This window comes from Xiphias gladius, chromosome 6 (genome assembly GCF_016859285.1).
Source record: "Xiphias gladius isolate SHS-SW01 ecotype Sanya breed wild chromosome 6, ASM1685928v1, whole genome shotgun sequence".
NCBI lineage: Eukaryota > Metazoa > Chordata > Actinopteri > Istiophoriformes > Xiphiidae > Xiphias > Xiphias gladius.
The window spans coordinates 10,681,732-10,698,897 of NC_053405.1; the positions used below are offsets into that span (position 1 = coordinate 10,681,732).

Genomic DNA, 17,166 nt, shown 5'->3' on the forward strand with positions numbered 1-17,166 from the left:
ATTCATATTTTAGTCAAGAAAAACACAACGTTTCTCTTCATCTTGTCCTCTGAGACAGTGTTAGTCTCTTTTATTTCCCTTTAAAGCTGAACCTGTTCTATTCATACACTACACAGTGTCCAACTTGTAGTAATGCCGTTTGAAAAACGCTGTATTACTGTGAGGAATGTCCTTTTAAAGTCACCTCTCTTTGTTGTTTTGTCTTTGTTTCAGTTGCCATCATTCTGCTGCAACAACTAACCAACATCAATGTCTTGGCTTGAGGTAAATAAGACTCATGGCTTCCCCTCTTACACACACACACACACACACACACACCCACCCACCCATTTCGCCTTATCAAGTCTGTAATTTACTGTGGTGATAAGTTGTACGTAAGATCGAAAACCTCAGTGTGATGCTGCAGCTGTGCGTCACGTCAAGTCTCTCTGTCAGATGATAACTGCGTTTGAACTTGGATTAGCTCACGGCTGTAAAAAGTTTTATCTTTACTTCAGGCCTTGTCCACAGTTAATGAAGACACAAGGGACACACACACACACACACAAGAAAATGAACAGAGTCACTTCAGTTGTGGTTTGTTGAAAAGCTAGAAGCGTCTTAAAATGCCTTCATTATTCTTTTACACAGAAGGGTGAGCTTGCTTCATGAACTGTTCTGGTAAGTTTGTCAAGTAGATATGGCAACTACGGTGTACTTGCATTTTCAAGGACATATTGGTGATTATGAATCTTAAACAACTCTTACCATAGAAGGTCCAACAGTTACAGTCGTGCATTCAGCTTCTCTGGAAAGTTACCAACAGGACTCCCCACAAACAGGTCATGCTCAGATAATAACCTTATCAAATGGAGGCTGGTTTAAATTGTGTTATTAATATGTTTACTATAAAATCCACAACTCTACAAATTAGAAGCTAATTGAACTGGATTTTTTTTTTTTTTTTGCCAGTGTGATTTATTAGTAGTAACTTGGAAGATATTTATCGCAGGAATTGGTTGAGACTAAAGAGAGTGAATATTGGACTTACGTTCAACAAGTGGCCAGAAACTCAACTCCAAATGAATGATAATGTTGCTCGGTAACTGCTGAGTGTGTAAATAAGCAACTTTTTAACTTCACCATGTCAACTTAAAAGGCAATGATATGTGAGTGTTGTGTTCACAACTTGTTTCTGCCCCCAAATGCCAAAAAAGTCAAGTTTTGCAGGTTAAACTAGTATTACTACTATAGATTTATGTTTTTTTTTTAAAGTAACCCCCATCCACAGAAGCATTTTCAAAATTGCTCTATACACGAAAAAATGTATAAAAGCACAAGCTTTGACCTTACACAGTTAATCACAAATCAGTGCTCTGAAGTCAGTGTAATAAAAAAAAAGCTTATTTTTCACTGTCCCTGCAAAAAAACCATTATGAAGATGCACTCTCAGTGAAAACAAACCCTGATAAATGTTGAAATCCGAGAGACAAAGCTGCATTTTACTTTTATGCACATGGCCTCAGTGTTAATGCCTTATTGCCACTCATTAGAAGTAAATTTAGAGTATATTTACCCCAAAATACTTTATGGAGGTATAAATCATGAATACAAAAAAGGTTGGAATTGCAGTACTGTGCAAAAATTTTAGGCACTTCATACTTTAGGTTTTTTTTAGATTCTTATCCATCACACAAGAGCACCAGAGAGGCGTCTGATTGGCCTCTGATTCATTCTGCATCATGAAAATGACCCCAAACGAACAGCCAGAGTCATAAAGAGCCATCTTCAGTGACAAGAAGAACAAGGAGTCCTGCAAAAGGTGGTCTGGCCCCGACAGAGCCCTGATCTCAACACCATGGAGTCAGTCTGGGATTACATGAAGAGACAGAAGACACTGAGACAGCTTACATCCGCAGAAGAACTGTGGCAAGTTCTCTAAGATGCTTGGAACAACGTACCTGCCAAGTACCTTTAAAAAATCATCGCTTTACTTTTAGCACCTAAAGCTTCTCTTACTACTGCAAAAAAATCAGTTTAAATGTGACAGCTGAAAGAAAGTTGCTTTACTCTTGACTTCTGACTGGTGGTTTCTGGTTCTCGCCCTTATATTTATCATCTCAGACAAGTTTAGGAAACTGAGCTGACAAATGGAACCATGAACCCCCACAATTTTTACCCCCTGGCTGCTATTTAAGTTAACTTTTTGAGTGCTCTTTGTAAAATTCCATCTATCATGAAAACATTCAGATTCTGCCTGCCTGCAGAGTTAATCACAGCACACACACCCACAGAGAGGCAGGGTGGGGTGAGAAGGACATGGTTGATTGGAGACTGGTTCTATTTATGGTGCGATGCTAATCATACTCTTTGCGCTCTAGGGCGTCATTATACATGCAGGTGAATGTTATAACTTTGCAACAGAGGAACAGGCTTTTTTCTAGGCTGTCTGCTGTAATACACTCAAACATATCACACATCAACCACGCAGTGCGACGGTTTATCCAGATTAGCGACCTCACTATTATGATGTATTAATATTTATTTACCGATTAGGAAAACAGCGGCGGCTTTGATTGGTCTCATGAGTTTATGAAGGATCAACGCATCCTGATGAAATGCTCCTATCATCTCTGATTACATCATCAAACTGTTAACATACAGAGCTTTTCTCAGAGTGTGTGTGTGTGTGTGTGTGAAGGGAAATACACAATCGGGTCCATAAGTATTTTGGACAGTGACACAATTTTCGTAATCCTGCCTCTGTACACCACCACAATGGATTTGATAAAAAGCCATCAGAATGTGATTGGAGTGTAGACTTTCAGCTTTAATTCAAGGGTTTAAAAAAATAGCACAAAAACCCTTTGGGTATTACTGCCATTTTTATACATATTTCCTCATTTCAGAGGCTCGAAAGTAATTGGACAAACTAACATCATTTGAAATTTAAGGATTATTTTTTCAATACTTGGATGAAATTGCTTTGCAGCTGCAAAGCACTGAAAAATTTCCAAAGTATGTTGAGTAAGGAATTAGCAGCCAGCCTTGGTGACTAAGTTGACACTTTTTGCAGCTGCTTCACAGTAAAAGCCTCCCGATTTTTTGCTGGTTAAAGGTTTTTACTGTGAAGAAATATTGAGTAGGCAATAATAGCAGTTCATCGTTCCAAATTTATACTAATTGATGTTATAGGTATAGTTTTTTTTTACCTTGTTTACCATCTTAGTTTAGTGTGTTAGCATGCTAACATTTGCTAATTAGCACTAAACACAGAGTACAGCAGAGGCTGATGGGAATGTCATCAGTTCTGCAAGGATCTAGTCCGTCACCAAAGTAAAGGACAACTTGAAATTTTGACCTGATGATGGCACTAGATGAAAATTTAGGGGATAACCAAAATCAGTAAGATTTATCCTCTTGAGGCCCATGAATGTCTGTACAAAATCTCATGCCAGTCCATTCAATAATTATTGATATATTTTGGTCTGGACCAAAGAGTATTGGGCTGAACAACCAACAGAAGAACACTGCCTTCCATGGATTCACACTGCTACCATGGCACCAAGTTTGGGAGCGAACATGTTTCACATTGTGAAATGTGAAACGCATTAGTCACTCACACAACTAATAAATAAATTAAGTTGAGTTTTATAGTAGGAAATGTTTTAGTGACCTAAAACATCAATAGTTAACATCAGGTTTAGGTCCCAGTCCCTAAGTATTAACAAGGAAAGGGTTAGTTATAGGACTGCCAATTTACACCAGCACTCAGTAATCATACACGGGGAAACTGGTGATAGAAGAGGCATGGAGACAATTTTTTACACCCTTAGTAGCAGAAAAGTACACCAGAATCAAATGCTGTTACAGAATAGTTTCAGGTTTGAGTAATGACTGTGTTGTATTGAGGTTATTGTTACGTTACACATTCGTGTACTGAAGTGAGCTGTGATGGGCCATTACTCAGTGACTTGAGCCCCAGTACAGTTGAAGTTTGAGGCTTTATTCCCACTGTGTCCTTCCACACTGTGCTGAAAATATGTAAAGAGTTTCAGGAGAGAGTTTGAGTCATAAACATTGATACAAGCGCAGTATTCTTGATAAATGGAAAAACGTGTGGCGAGGACGAGTGCCATCAGCTCTTCAGTTTTTAGAGGCAGAGGACTGATGAGAATCTGCCGTCACATGCTAGCTTTAATGCATCTATCTTCTTCTCGCTTCCTGTGTGTGGCATGCCGGAGATCAGTCAGGTGATAACACAACCACCAGCTGCTACCTCTCTGCTGCTCATAAGCTGGGGGAAAATGTGTCGTTCAGCTAAAAACAAACAAGCAAAAAAAAAAAGAAAAATGTTGTAAATGAAGTTGTAATGCGCTGTTCAGGTGAAAATTCCATACCTCCAAAACGTCAGCTTTGGAGGGAAAATATCAGATCAGTATGAGTGCTTGAGAATCAGCAGTGTACTGGATATATGTAGGAAACTGCTTGTGGCCCAATAATGATGGTATTACTGGCTGAAATGTTGTGTTTTGACACGAGTCAGTGACACTACAAACCAAAATTAAAGATCTTTCTGTGCCACAGTAAGCAGTTTTAATTGTAATGATTGCACTTATATAGCACTTTTCTACCTTAATGGACAAGTTGTTTTATAATTTGCCATTTGTCATTCACCTATTTACATACTGATGGCGGCGGAGCTATCGTGCAAGGGAGCAAATTGGAGTTCAGTGAAGGTGGTGGTTGGTGGTTAGTGGATGACCAATGCTACCTCCTGAGCCACAGCCACCAAAGAATGAAAGAGTAAATTAGTTACCTCATCCAGGTTGGGATATTAATATGTGTTGACCCAAAAGCCAGCAGTGTGTTAGATACACTTAAGTAACCGGGTTAAAGTTGGCTTTCTCTAAAAAGCTCGATTTGTTTTTTTTGTTTGTTTGTTTTTTAAACATCATATAAACAAGAAACCTGGTTTCTGTAGTCCGGGCAGGGGATTATAGAAACCTGATTTCCCCAGAAAGTGAATTCTCTGTGAGTGTGAGTGCAATCTGAACAATACTGACTAGTGGGCATCAACACTACTCATCAGATGATTTCACATCCAAGTGAGGTTTGAATAAAATTACATGAAAGTTAATTGATCTCTGTGTGAGTCATTATACAGTAGCAGCAGAGAGAAAGTAAAGCACGGAATGAATTAAATAAACTGCTGTTACTGAAAAGGAGTCTTTCCATTCTTCAACTTGCTTGATGTTGAGCTTGACATTATTTCTTGGCCACAACTCAAGGTCCATTTGTTCTAGCGCGTTCGCCCTTATCACGCAGACTTCTTCAGGAGACGAGGCAGATGGAACAATAGATGTTCAAACTTTCCATTACTCTTGGCACTTTCTCGTCCATCTGGGCTTAGAAGATGAGCTTCATTTTCGAGAGACAGCAGCTGACAAAACAATCTCAACTCAAGGTCCACTTTGTCGTTCGTTCAACAAACACAAGTATAAATCCTGCTCAACTGACATCAGATACATAGGAAATTTGTATACTCAATTCTTGGACAGTACAATCATATTAGACCATATTTTAGATGCAGCACCAGGTCTGCCTGGATGCCAGTGTGTTTTATCAGATGTGCTTGTCAGATGGTTGAATAGCTTTGAAAGCGCCCTCCCCCCGCGCCTTTCCACCTATGCATGTTTACCAGGAGAGACAGTCTGAAAAGGTGCACCATCATCCCCCTATTTAAACAGTATCGCCTCTCCCCTCTCTGTATGACGGCGAGATTTAAACCCCATGTTTGAGTGTCTGAATTCGAATCAGGTATAAACACTTTAGATTTCCAACTAGGTCGAGCAACATTTCGTACAAACTGCTTATGTTCGCGCATAACCCAGCCCTTAGATGCAGCCATTCCATGTCAGTGATTCAAGTTTGTGGAGCATTATATGCAATGCTCGGGTTAAAATCCTTCGTTTGTATTGACCGGGAGAAAATAACCAAAGGTACAAGAGGTGGAGAAAAGCAAATCTTTCAAAATCTTTAGATCCACAGGAAAAAAGTGGGATCGATATCCAATAGCGAGGAGACAAAGGCTGTCTGAAATGACGGGTGTGTAGACGGCAGGTCTGTCAGTCATGTTTCATTTTTGATGCTTTACAGCACCAGGGAAGGGAAATGTGCGGTTTGCTCAAACACACACCACACATACACGCAAATGCACAGGCAGACTCACACTCTGGATACACCATACTCTTGCTTGTCAACCAGACAAAGCTGCTGTTCCTCCACCTGTCATCTTTCAGCACCGCTATCCATTACTCTGCATCTGCGGATATTAAATGGATTTGCAAGGAGAACAAGGAAAAAAAGCCAATTTCATGGTCAGGGAAGAAGACAAACTACTTACTTAGTAAACACTTCAAAGTGTTTGTTCCATGCCTGCAGTAGCCACGGGGCAGATCAGGCAGATGCCACATGTCCCTGCACTAATAAATGTTGATTCATTATTGATTCACTAAGTTTATTTGTTGAACTATTTTCTAATTGAGAAAGTGAAATAATTTCATCATTTAGTTTGTTATGGCAGGACTATTAAATTATGTATGTATACATAATATATTCATGCATCAACAGTGATGTTTTGCAAACATATGGTAATTGCAACTGATTAGATGATATTTCATAATTTCTGCATCATCTCTGATGTTTTATTTATGGAGCTTTGAGTAATTTGTGATACTGTTTGCTTAATTTAAATGATAAAGTGCACAATGTACTCGGTGGCGGTCGTATGATATGAACAGAACATTGTGTAAGGTTGGTCAAGCAGGGAAGGAGCAAAAAAGCTGTACATGTACATTATATTTGAATTTTATTGTTGTTTCTGATATTTAGTCTACCTTCCATGATATAAAGCAGGTGGCCAAAATATTTTCGAAGCACCTCTCATGTTCTTCCCCCACTTCTCTTGCGGTGCAGGGTCGTCGGGAATCTCTCCCTGTGGTCCAACAGCTTGTGCGACGGCGTTTCTCTGGCCCGCTGCTGCTGCCTCCACTGTGGAGACGGCACTCCTGCCAGGAGCACCCATGTTACACCCGACGGCTGTCTGCATCACAGGGCCTGCCGCTGGACCAACTAGAAGTGCTGTACAGCAGGGCGTTGGCCAGCCACGATGAGCACCGGTCAGTGACACACATACATATTCCTTTCTGTCTTTTTTCTTTCTTTCTGTCTTTCTTTACTTATTCCTTACAGTGCTGCATATGCACCCTCTTCCCAGGAGGTCAGGGGATCTTCATCGGAGGTTGTTACATGGGGTCCTGGTCAGCAAATGTTTTTATGTCTAAACTGGATCCTCTATTGTGGGGGATAGTTTTGTGTTTTGCCTCAGGCCGTACATCATGTATTTGCTGAATGCCATCCTATGTTATCTTTACTGTCGTTACTGTCTGCTGTCTTTGGGAATACGGGAGTGTGTTTCTCTGCGGGGCTGTACATACTGGGGCCCATGTACTCAGCCCATGTGCGGGCCAGAGGAAAAAAAGCGATGAACATTTTATTTGTTCAGGCTAAATTTGCCACATGGTTCACGAGGCCTAACAGGTTGCAAGGGCTGAGGGCTGGTGGACCCCGAGTTATGTTTTTAAAGGGCTGATCTTTGCTAAACGACCTTGATGTGGTGTGTAGATGGGGCTGTTTGTAGCTTGATTAGGACTAAACTGGTCGTCTGTCAGTGATAAGGGCTTTCAGTGGTACGGTGTGATGAGAAACCACCTGGTGGTGAATGTTAAAAATTAAATGTGAGAGATGGATGGGTTGGTCAGTTTTTGTTTTTCTATGACAATACTGTTTCATACAGTGCTTTAACTAGTGGTCTGTAGACATATTCTTCGTTTCTTTATTGTCCTCCTTTGCTTCAAATTGATCTTTTCAATTGGGAGCTAGTGTGATTTTTTTTTTTTTTTAATGAAAGCAGCTTTGTATCACTGTTTTTGAGTGTGTGTGTGTGTGTTTTTTAAATAGTGCACAATGGTAAAAATTCTGTACATATTATGGACATTAAGCGTTCATGTTGTTGTTTCTTATGTTTTTATAATACTGGTGGCACCACTCCCACATTATTTGAGAGCCTAACCCATTACAGTGAAGGTTTCTGTTCAAGTATCTTGTGAGAAGTTTATGTTCAGAGAATCATGCTTTAGGCAAAAATGCTGCCTGTTGAAGTTCATGCAGCACTTTTTTTTTTCTTTTTTTTTGAAAAAAATGTGGTTGTTGTAATTCTTCATCTTGAGTGTTGTTTTTGTGGTTTGTTTCGTTTTGATTTGGAACATCTGTTGGGCTGTTTGGCGAAGGCAAATAATGTGTATCCAGCTCAACACTTCAGCATTTGGCAGGATATTCAGTTGATCAGTCATCTGAAAATCCAATAATTATATTTCTGTCTTTCTGTCTTTCTTTCTGTCTCCAAGGTCAGTGGGCAGCATTACCTCAGCTCATTAGCTCTGAGTCTCTTTCTTGTATCTCAGTGTTTGGTTCAGTTCATGTGGACACCGGGGAAACTGCAGGGTTTCTGTCTGATCAACTTAAACTTTTAGAGTGACAGTGAAGGCAACACCCTCCTTCCCTTTAAAAAATGCCTGGTAATTGCAGCAACAGGAAGAGGCTTGTCACTGTAAGGTCAGAGGTAGATGTGTGTGTGTGTGTGTGTGTGCGTGTGTGTGTGTGTGTGTGTGTGTGTGTGTGTGTGTGTGTGTGTGTGTGTGTGTGTGTGTGTGTGTGTGTGTGTGTGTGTGTGTGTGTCTCTGTCTTTCCCTGTCTCTTTAGCATCTACACGACTGCATCTCTTCTTTCTCTCTGGACATAAACGTTGACCATTTTCATGCTGAAACACTTGTGTGTGCTGTCCAGACATTAATGATAGAGGGGTGAACTCTATAACATAATAATGCTATATTTGTTTTTCAGAGTAAAAACCCTTTTTGGATAAACAACTCGTTAGCTAATGATATAGCCCAGATATTTTTCCCTCAGGCTGGTAAACACAAGTGGGTTTGGTGACATCCAGTAATTTGAACTAGCCAATGTTGCTTTCCTGTCACGCTAATGAAACATAATTTATTTGAATATAAGGCAAAGCAGCCATGGACGGATTATGAGCCAATGGGTCCCTGGGCAAAGACATGTAAAAAGCTCCCCGCCCCTCCTACATAAGAGCAAGGCCCACAGAATGAAAGAGACTCTTTGTGGTTGATTTGTGTCTGTTTTTGCTATTTTGTGTCTCTGTGGTAATTTGATTGACTGTCTGAGAAGAAATGTTAACAGTCCCTTCATACAGAGGCTCTGGTCCAGTGGCACTCTGCACCCTTTGGCCCCTGGGCCTGTGCCCAGTAGGCCCCTGCTGTAGGAAAAAGTACAGAGTCCTGGACATTAACGTATGTCTATGTTGACCATATGTTACCATAATCTTTACCAAAAATGGCCTAAATCCATGAAAACTAAACATAACTACAGTTACAATTAATTAATTAAGTAATTAATCAATCATTTTTTCCCATAGTTAGATACAAAACCTGTGACAAAAAAAGGCTCAGACAAACCTAATAAAACAGTTTACAATCAGGGCTGCAACTAACAATTCTTTTCATTGTTGACGAATCTGTTTCTGATCCTTTTTACGATTAATCCCGCCATAGTCTACAAAATGTCATTGCCCTTCAATGCGTGACAGAAATGTTAAAAATGTCTCCATTATCAGCCGCTAATGGGGACACGAGGTCGGCATGACTTTGGGGATGCACGAATGCAGCATTTTAGAGTAGCCTTCAGTTCAATAGTAAGGTGTCAATATCTAAAATCAATCAGGCAGGTCAAGGGCATAAACTAGCCAACAGGCTTTCAAACATAAACTGAGGTCTGGACACTGGTACACATGATCATCATCAGACTGTGCAGATCATGACGACTGTTTGATATAGTTTAAGTGCTTCACTGTTTGTCTTTAGTATATTTACCCTGAACTCATGGATGGATCACTGAATGGGCCTGCCGGACACAGGCCCGGGGGCCCGAAGGGTCAGGGGGCCCAGAGCCTCCGTTCGAGGTGACGGTTAACATTTCTTCAAATCAAATGCCGACGTAAAGACGCAAAACAACCACAAAGAGACTGAAAACAACCGCTCCGAACAACTATGAAGATACTCAAAATGACTACAGAGAGAGACAAAAAGCGGAATTGATTGATAGTGAATGACGCATCCCGGTGAATAAAGATTAAATCGAACTGAACGGTCAGAAAACTGAGGAAAACACCATCACAGTTTCCCAGAGCTGTTGGATGATGCATGCAACTTCCTTGGTTTGTCCCGAAGACACTCAGTTTACAATAAAATAAAACGGGGGGGCAGAAATACTCACATTTGAGAGTGAATTTTTGGATTTTTTTTGTTTTGATAAATGACATGAAAGATTAGTCAAGCGATGGTGTATAACTGAGTAATGACGGTAGAGACGACCCCCCCCAATGAAATCAATAGTGTTGATTTCTGTTTAATGCTGATGAGTGGATTGATGATTGCAGTTTGACCACGAGGGTAGAGACAGATGGAGAAGGCAGGAGGGAAACCGACCGGGAGGAGCGCAGTCAAAGGTGAAAACGGAGAGCGAGGGATGGGGCAGAGAGAGCAATTTAAGGAGGGATAAACAGAGCAGAGGGAAGAGGAGAGAGAGAGAGAGAGAGAGGGAGAGGTGTTATTGACCGAGGGGAGTCGTTTCAGCACTCCGGCTCTTGGACAGCTTCGCACCACCATGCCGCTCTCTGTCCGCTAACGGCGCAGGGTTTCCTCCTCGAACTCGCAGACAGCCCGCTCTCCAAGCCTCCCCTGCTTGCTCCCTACTTCCACCGTTCCAGTTCACGGGAAGAGAAAACCACCAGGGCGGACAATGGAGTGTGCCACGCTGAGCAGAGAAGGAGCAAGGCTCGCCAAGCCGCCCAAACATCTGTGGCGGCAGCCCAGGACTCACATACGGATCAAACAGCGCTTCAACTCGGACACCGAGCGCTACCTGTGCCGCAACCGGACCCTGGAGAAGCTGCGACCCGGGCTGAAGAAACCCCGCATGTCCTGGCCCACCTCGCTGAAACGGTAACCTCCCCCCTCCCCGAAGTATCTAAACTCAACGCAGGTTAAATCGGCTTCATTGTTGACTCCAAGTCAGCTTTTCTAAAGCGTCGGGTATATGGAGAAAAAGTCCAAAACTTAGGCTCGAACAGACTCAACGGGGCGACTCGAGCAGTGACTGATGGCTGACAGGCCGTTATGTGGTAAAACAACTGAAGAATGAGTAGACGTAGCTCACCACGACTGTTTCCCACAGTTTCATTTTCTGTCATTAGGCTACATGGACTTTTATAAAAAGGAAGGTGAATTTGATAAAGCCATAAACTACAGTAGCATAATAAAAAACACAGGATTATTTTTACTTGGGGCTGTGGAAAAATAGGCCGTTGCGCCAGTATCCACACACAAAACTGTGTAATTTACCACCAGATCTCTGCAGTCTACCTCCATATACACCCTGCTTGGGTGGCGCTAAAAGCCAGGAGAGGAAGCGGAGCAATGATTAATGAATGTGTAGGTGATGTTATTTTCATTACAAGGTGTAGCCTGGGTCATCAGTCTTTGCTGCCTGTGGTAATGAGATGGCTAAAAGTCTCGCCTACCTCTGTGTTGGTTGCTGCCAAAAAAAACCAAAAAACCCCAAAAAACCAAAAAAAAAATTCTGATATAAATAGATGATGAATGTCAGGGGGTTAGTGAATCATCTACTGTTAAGATATTACTCAGTTATTAGATAGGCTGCAATAACTGAGTCATACACTCAGTTGGCAGTTTATTAGGTACACCTAGTTAAACTAATGAAGTCTAATGCAACAGTCCTGCAATAAATCCTCCTCCGTGAAGGTTATATTGTTCAGTTTTCATTAAAACTGTTTTGTAGAGGAGTTGATTTAACTTTATGGTCATTTTGGAGGCTGCAGTGTGTGCCGCTGTTGAACGGTATTGTGTTTCTGAGAGAGGTGAGGTGTTTCTGTTATTCAGACTACCCTCACTGATGTGTATGGGTTGGACAACATAATAGAAAAACCCCTGTCCGTGTACGTAACACGATACAATTCAACAGCAGCACAAACTGCAGCCTCCAAAATGACCATAAAGTTAAATCAACTCCTCTCTGAATCAGCAAAAAACGGAACCTTTATAACCTTCATGAAGGCAGGATTTATTGCAGGGCTGCTATATTAGACTGCATTATTTTTAACTACGTGCACTGAATAAACTGCCAACTCAGTGCGCAGTTATCGGGGTTTTGGATTTGCTCCCTTAAATGTCATTATATTCAGATACTGAGTCACTAAATCATCATTCCAGTTTTTAAAAAATCTCTCATTAACACCTGCCAGAAAATCTAAAAGCTGTAAAGAGTTTTGTGTCCTGTTTTTTCTGAGATGGATCTCTGGAAACGCAATAAATTATGGACCACAAAAGTTGAGATTTCCTCTGAGGTTTAGTCTAACACAATAGGCAGAATAGAAATGATGTCAGATAGTACTCGGTAGCTGGTGAGGAATCTGTTTTCCAATGCATAAATTTAATGGGTGTGAATTACTGTTCACAGTAGGACCTTGCTTCTTCCAAGTCAGATCAAAGATGTTAACATAACCACATAGACTTTAAAGTCTGTATCTGTGTGTTCTAGTGACTCGTTGAAGCTGCTGCATGTTCGTATTATGTTGAATTTCATAATGAAATCCCAGACATCATTTTTTTCCAGCGGAGACATCGCATCCTCTGGTAAATTGTCGATGCGTTGCTCATAATTTTATGAAGATCTGTTTGTTTGGTGTCCGTGGAAACTCTGGTGTGTTTACACGAATTTCAAACAGAGTTCAGTGTGTTTGAAGAATGCCTGTCTGCACAACAGAGTTTCCCTTGATTGACCCGCAAAAGTGTGTTGTGTCGAACAGCTACTGTTGTCCAGTGGCTCCTTGGAGCCTGTCACCCTAGTCAGTTTGCCCACACTCCAATTAGCCCTCAATGGTCAGTGAAAAGCACTGAGAAGGTGGTGGTTATGTAGGAAATTGTGCATAAATTGCACCCAATAACCTGTATCCTCGGGAGCGGTCCATCACTAGATGTGTTTTGTCAGCATGGCAGAGGGCTTAATGAGAGATCAGGTTCACATGACTTTTAATTTTCATGCTGTTGCTGACCTGTTACACAGTTCCGTGTAACTCAGTGGGCAGACGAAAGCACCAACCTTGCCATTGTTGGGGCGTTTGATTTGCATTTCCTGGAAAACATGAAATTATGCGATTTCATGCAGTTAGCTGCTCGTGCAAGTTCGGAAAACATGAAAATTCGGAATAATTCATTCTCTTAATTGTTGAAATCAATCAGATTTAAAAACACGTCACAAAATAAGGAAGGCTGTAATTTTAATCCTGGTACCGTGCTGCAAGGCGTTCTGGATTAAGAAGCCCATGAAATAACACCGCGATTGAGTGGATGTCTGCTGCAGAGGCTGCCTATCTGGGCGTTATGCTGTGCTCTTTGCACCTTGAGGGATGACGGAGGAGGTGTGAGTGATGGTTTAGCTAACAGTGAACTACTCTGCAAACCTCATCCATCAGGGTGATGAAGCACTCTGACCTCTCTCTGTTTCAGTGTTTCATTCCTCACTTCTTCATACCCAAACACTGCCAGGGGAGGGATTTATGGCCGGCGTTTGTGCCTCAAATCCTTTTTGTGTTATTTTACAATTTTTTTTGTGCGTCAGTCAGCCTTGCTTTGAGATTGAGAATGTGCTCTTAACATTGGAAGAGAGAGAGGAAGGAAAATAAGGAAAAGAGAGAAAAGGAGGAAAAACTATAAAATTTAAAAAAATAAATAAAAAAATTTGCTACAGTTACATGGATTTTGGTGAAAAACATATTTTATCAATATGGGTTTTGTGAAAACTAATTTTGTGGGACACTATTATCCAGGTTTCTGTGTAGAGAGTTAGTGTTCAAAACTCTGGTTCAGTCTCTTTCCACCTTAACGAGAATCGAGGGAATCGCCGCTCATCCTCACATTGCACCATCATGTTTATGTGTCCTACAATAGAATATGTTAGCGACCAACTCTGACCTTCCACATTTGGACAGTGTCTGTGTGTTTCCTATAAGAAATAAAGAGAAAATCCTGAATGTAAATGACAATAATAATCTTTGTGATTGGCTGCAGTATAGTCGAACAGGCATGAAAACCGCTGTCTTTTCAGCTTGCCTCCCCAGACGACGCTCGCTGTCAACAAGCAACGCCACGGCTCGTCTCACATCGGAGGCTTTTCACACACACGCTTAAGTGCTAATTTTGTCCCCCGATAGTGCAGTGAGAAGATAATCAAAATGGTGCACTTGTAAGTTTTCTTTTACACTCGAGATTTTAAAAGGATTTTTTAACTTTGGTACCAGTCAAGCATGAATGTACATCGGTGTCGAGACCATGACATTAACGTGCCTTGTACAGTATTTGGTTTGTGTATATTGATGTACTTTAGATGAATCTGGATTATGTTTCATCCCACAGCAGAAAATTATGATAAATGGACACTTCCACTGCTTTTTAATTGATTAATTTCTGTGAGTGAAGGTGTCTCAGTAGATGGTTTAATTGTCTTTAGTTGTTCATGCCTGTTCACAGGTCAAACACAAAGCATTTTTTTGTTGCTTTAAATTTACACACGTAGGTCACATCAGGGCTGAGGTTAACACTCGAGACAAAAAGATCAGATATGAGTAAGACATTTAAATGGAGCTTTAAGGTGTGAAATGTGAATACAGCCAAAACCCACTTTATTCATCACAACGAGGTAAAGATCAGAAAGTAGAGACAGAATAAAAATAGATTAAAAATAAAGAGACGCAAGATACGTGGGTGAGACGGATATATTCCTTTGGGTCACAGTCTCACTTAGAAATGTAGTAATGATAATACAGATTCAAGAAAAATTCAATATAAAAAGATTGGAATATGTACTTTATCAGACCTCACAGTTCATGAATAAAATGCATGAAAACCTTAAAAAAAGAGAAGAATGTACATGCACTGACAGGGAAAATGAGAATCTTGCAGTGAGATGGTACTGTGTGTGTGTGGGTTTGGGTGTGTGTGTGTGTCTGTGTGTGTGTGTGTGTGTGGGGGTCTGTGTGTGTGGGGGTGGGGGTGGGGGGGTGCAAGTGTGTGTTGCTTCCTCTGTGAAAACAAATTATAACTAGAAAAGTAAATACAAATGGCTGGTCTGAGTTCACTGACATCAGCCTCTGTAGAGTTGAAAGATCATTTAAAAAAAAAAGAAAAGAAAAGCTGTCCTATTACCTCGGCTGCCCAGCCAAGGCCTTCCTTCACCCTTAATGTCCAGCTTGCTACTTCGACTATATCACACAAGTTCGTTCCCGACACTATCTAGAGTCCTGCCAGTGTGAATGGACGTCTGTGCCAACTGCCCGACACCCAATGATGACGGTGGAAATGCAAAGGGGTTGAGCTGTAGGTAGGAGTAAGAGCAGTGAGTCAGCCGGCTTCATGGCCACCAGCGACAACACCGCTGGCACTGTTGATTCGTCTCTGAATGCATCTTTCCTTTTCTGTCCTAGAAGCCCTCTGATTGTGTATCATTCCAGATGAGTCAGATCCATGTTATAAATCACCCTAACTACAGGTGGGTGGAAATTTTACATAAGACCCTATATAAAACATGAAAGGTTATGACGCCACCTCTTCCATCTTTAGTTTCAAAATAAAATGAATAAAATAAAATTAATTTAAGATGTTTTTGTGAAATTGGTCAGTAAAACGCAGTATTTAAACTGCTGGTTGGACGAAGCAAGTGATGGGAAGATGTCGCTTTGCCTTTTGGTAAATTGTAATTTGTAAAATATGTGAGTTTTCATTAGTTGCTGACATTTGATTGAACAAGCGGTAACACTTTCCTTTAAGTTGCCGTAATTAGCATTTATAAGCCGTATATAAACATTTAATAAATGGTTTATTACACACTGTAGTGTAGTTATAGGCAGATGTAAGTTTATATTTGTGTATTTGTTAATAACTACAATTCTCCTGTGGACACCCATAAGGTGGGAACAATATAGTTAAACACAAAACTTGAACACAAAACTTGATTTCACTTATGAGTGCATTTATTTGTATATATTTTGAGTTACAGAGCATTTTGTAGGATCGCACAAAATGTTCCTCTGTTTCTTAAAGAAAAATTACAAACATGAAAAGATACTCACAGGTATTTAATTAGAGCTGAAACGATTAGTTGATTAATCGTAAGTCAAGTAGTCAATTGACAGAAAATTAATCAGCAGCTATTTTGATTTATTAAACAAAATACCAAACATCCACTGGTTCCAACTTCTCCAGTGGTAATGAACTGAAAATTTTGGGGATTTGGATTTACAAAACGCAACATTTGAGGATGTCACATGGAGCTATGAGAAATTATAATTAGAGCCGGACTGATACATGATATTGGCCTATCACAGATATATCGGTATCTATATATATATATATATATATATATATATATATATATATATATATGTTGGCCAGTAGGCAATGATATGAAAACCTTTTTTTTTTTTACAGAGCATAATGCAGAAAAATGTCCTTGTGGTAGTTTACAAAATGGCGTCATCACATAGTTTGTCCAGCAAAGCGATCTCTGACTCCATTGTTTACAATACTCTCACCACTGGCTGCAGCACATGTAGCAGAGAACGCAGAGTCAAGCGATGTCTTCACGGTAAGTCGCTAACTAGTGAGTGAAATAAATTTCTGGAGAGTTGATAAACAACGACCTCATCATTTTCCCTTTTCAGTATAGCTCTGACATACACTGCATGTATATATATATGAAGAATATCGGCCAATATATTGACATCGGAATTTTGTACTCAGCTAAAAATTGGCATCGGCCCCAGAAATCCAGTATCGGTTGGGCTCTAATTATAATAGGTATTTTTCACTGTTTTCTGACATTTCATATTCTACAATATGATTAATAAAGAAAGGAATTGACAGTTGAGACGATTCGATTTATCAATTAGTTGACCAACAGAAAGATAATCTGCAA

At 40.5% G+C, this 17,166-nt stretch overlaps 1 protein-coding gene across 3 annotated transcripts in view; it reads left to right on the forward strand.

Annotated features, from left to right (window-relative positions):
* Positions 1-213: 213 nt before the first annotated feature.
* Positions 214-17,166, forward strand: part of LOC120791056 (cAMP-specific 3',5'-cyclic phosphodiesterase 4D-like) — a 94,907-nt gene continuing 77,954 nt past the window's right edge. For 2 of the 3 annotated variants that reach the window (XM_040129186.1, XM_040129188.1), the window contains exon 1: positions 10,886-11,120. In XM_040129186.1, coding sequence (XP_039985120.1) covers positions 10,918-11,120 — 203 coding nt within the window. In that variant the 5' untranslated portion in view covers positions 10,886-10,917. Of the gene's footprint in view, positions 265-6,957; positions 7,161-10,885; positions 11,121-17,166 lie in introns of those variants that run through there. The other variant, XM_040129185.1, reaches the window with a different exon arrangement.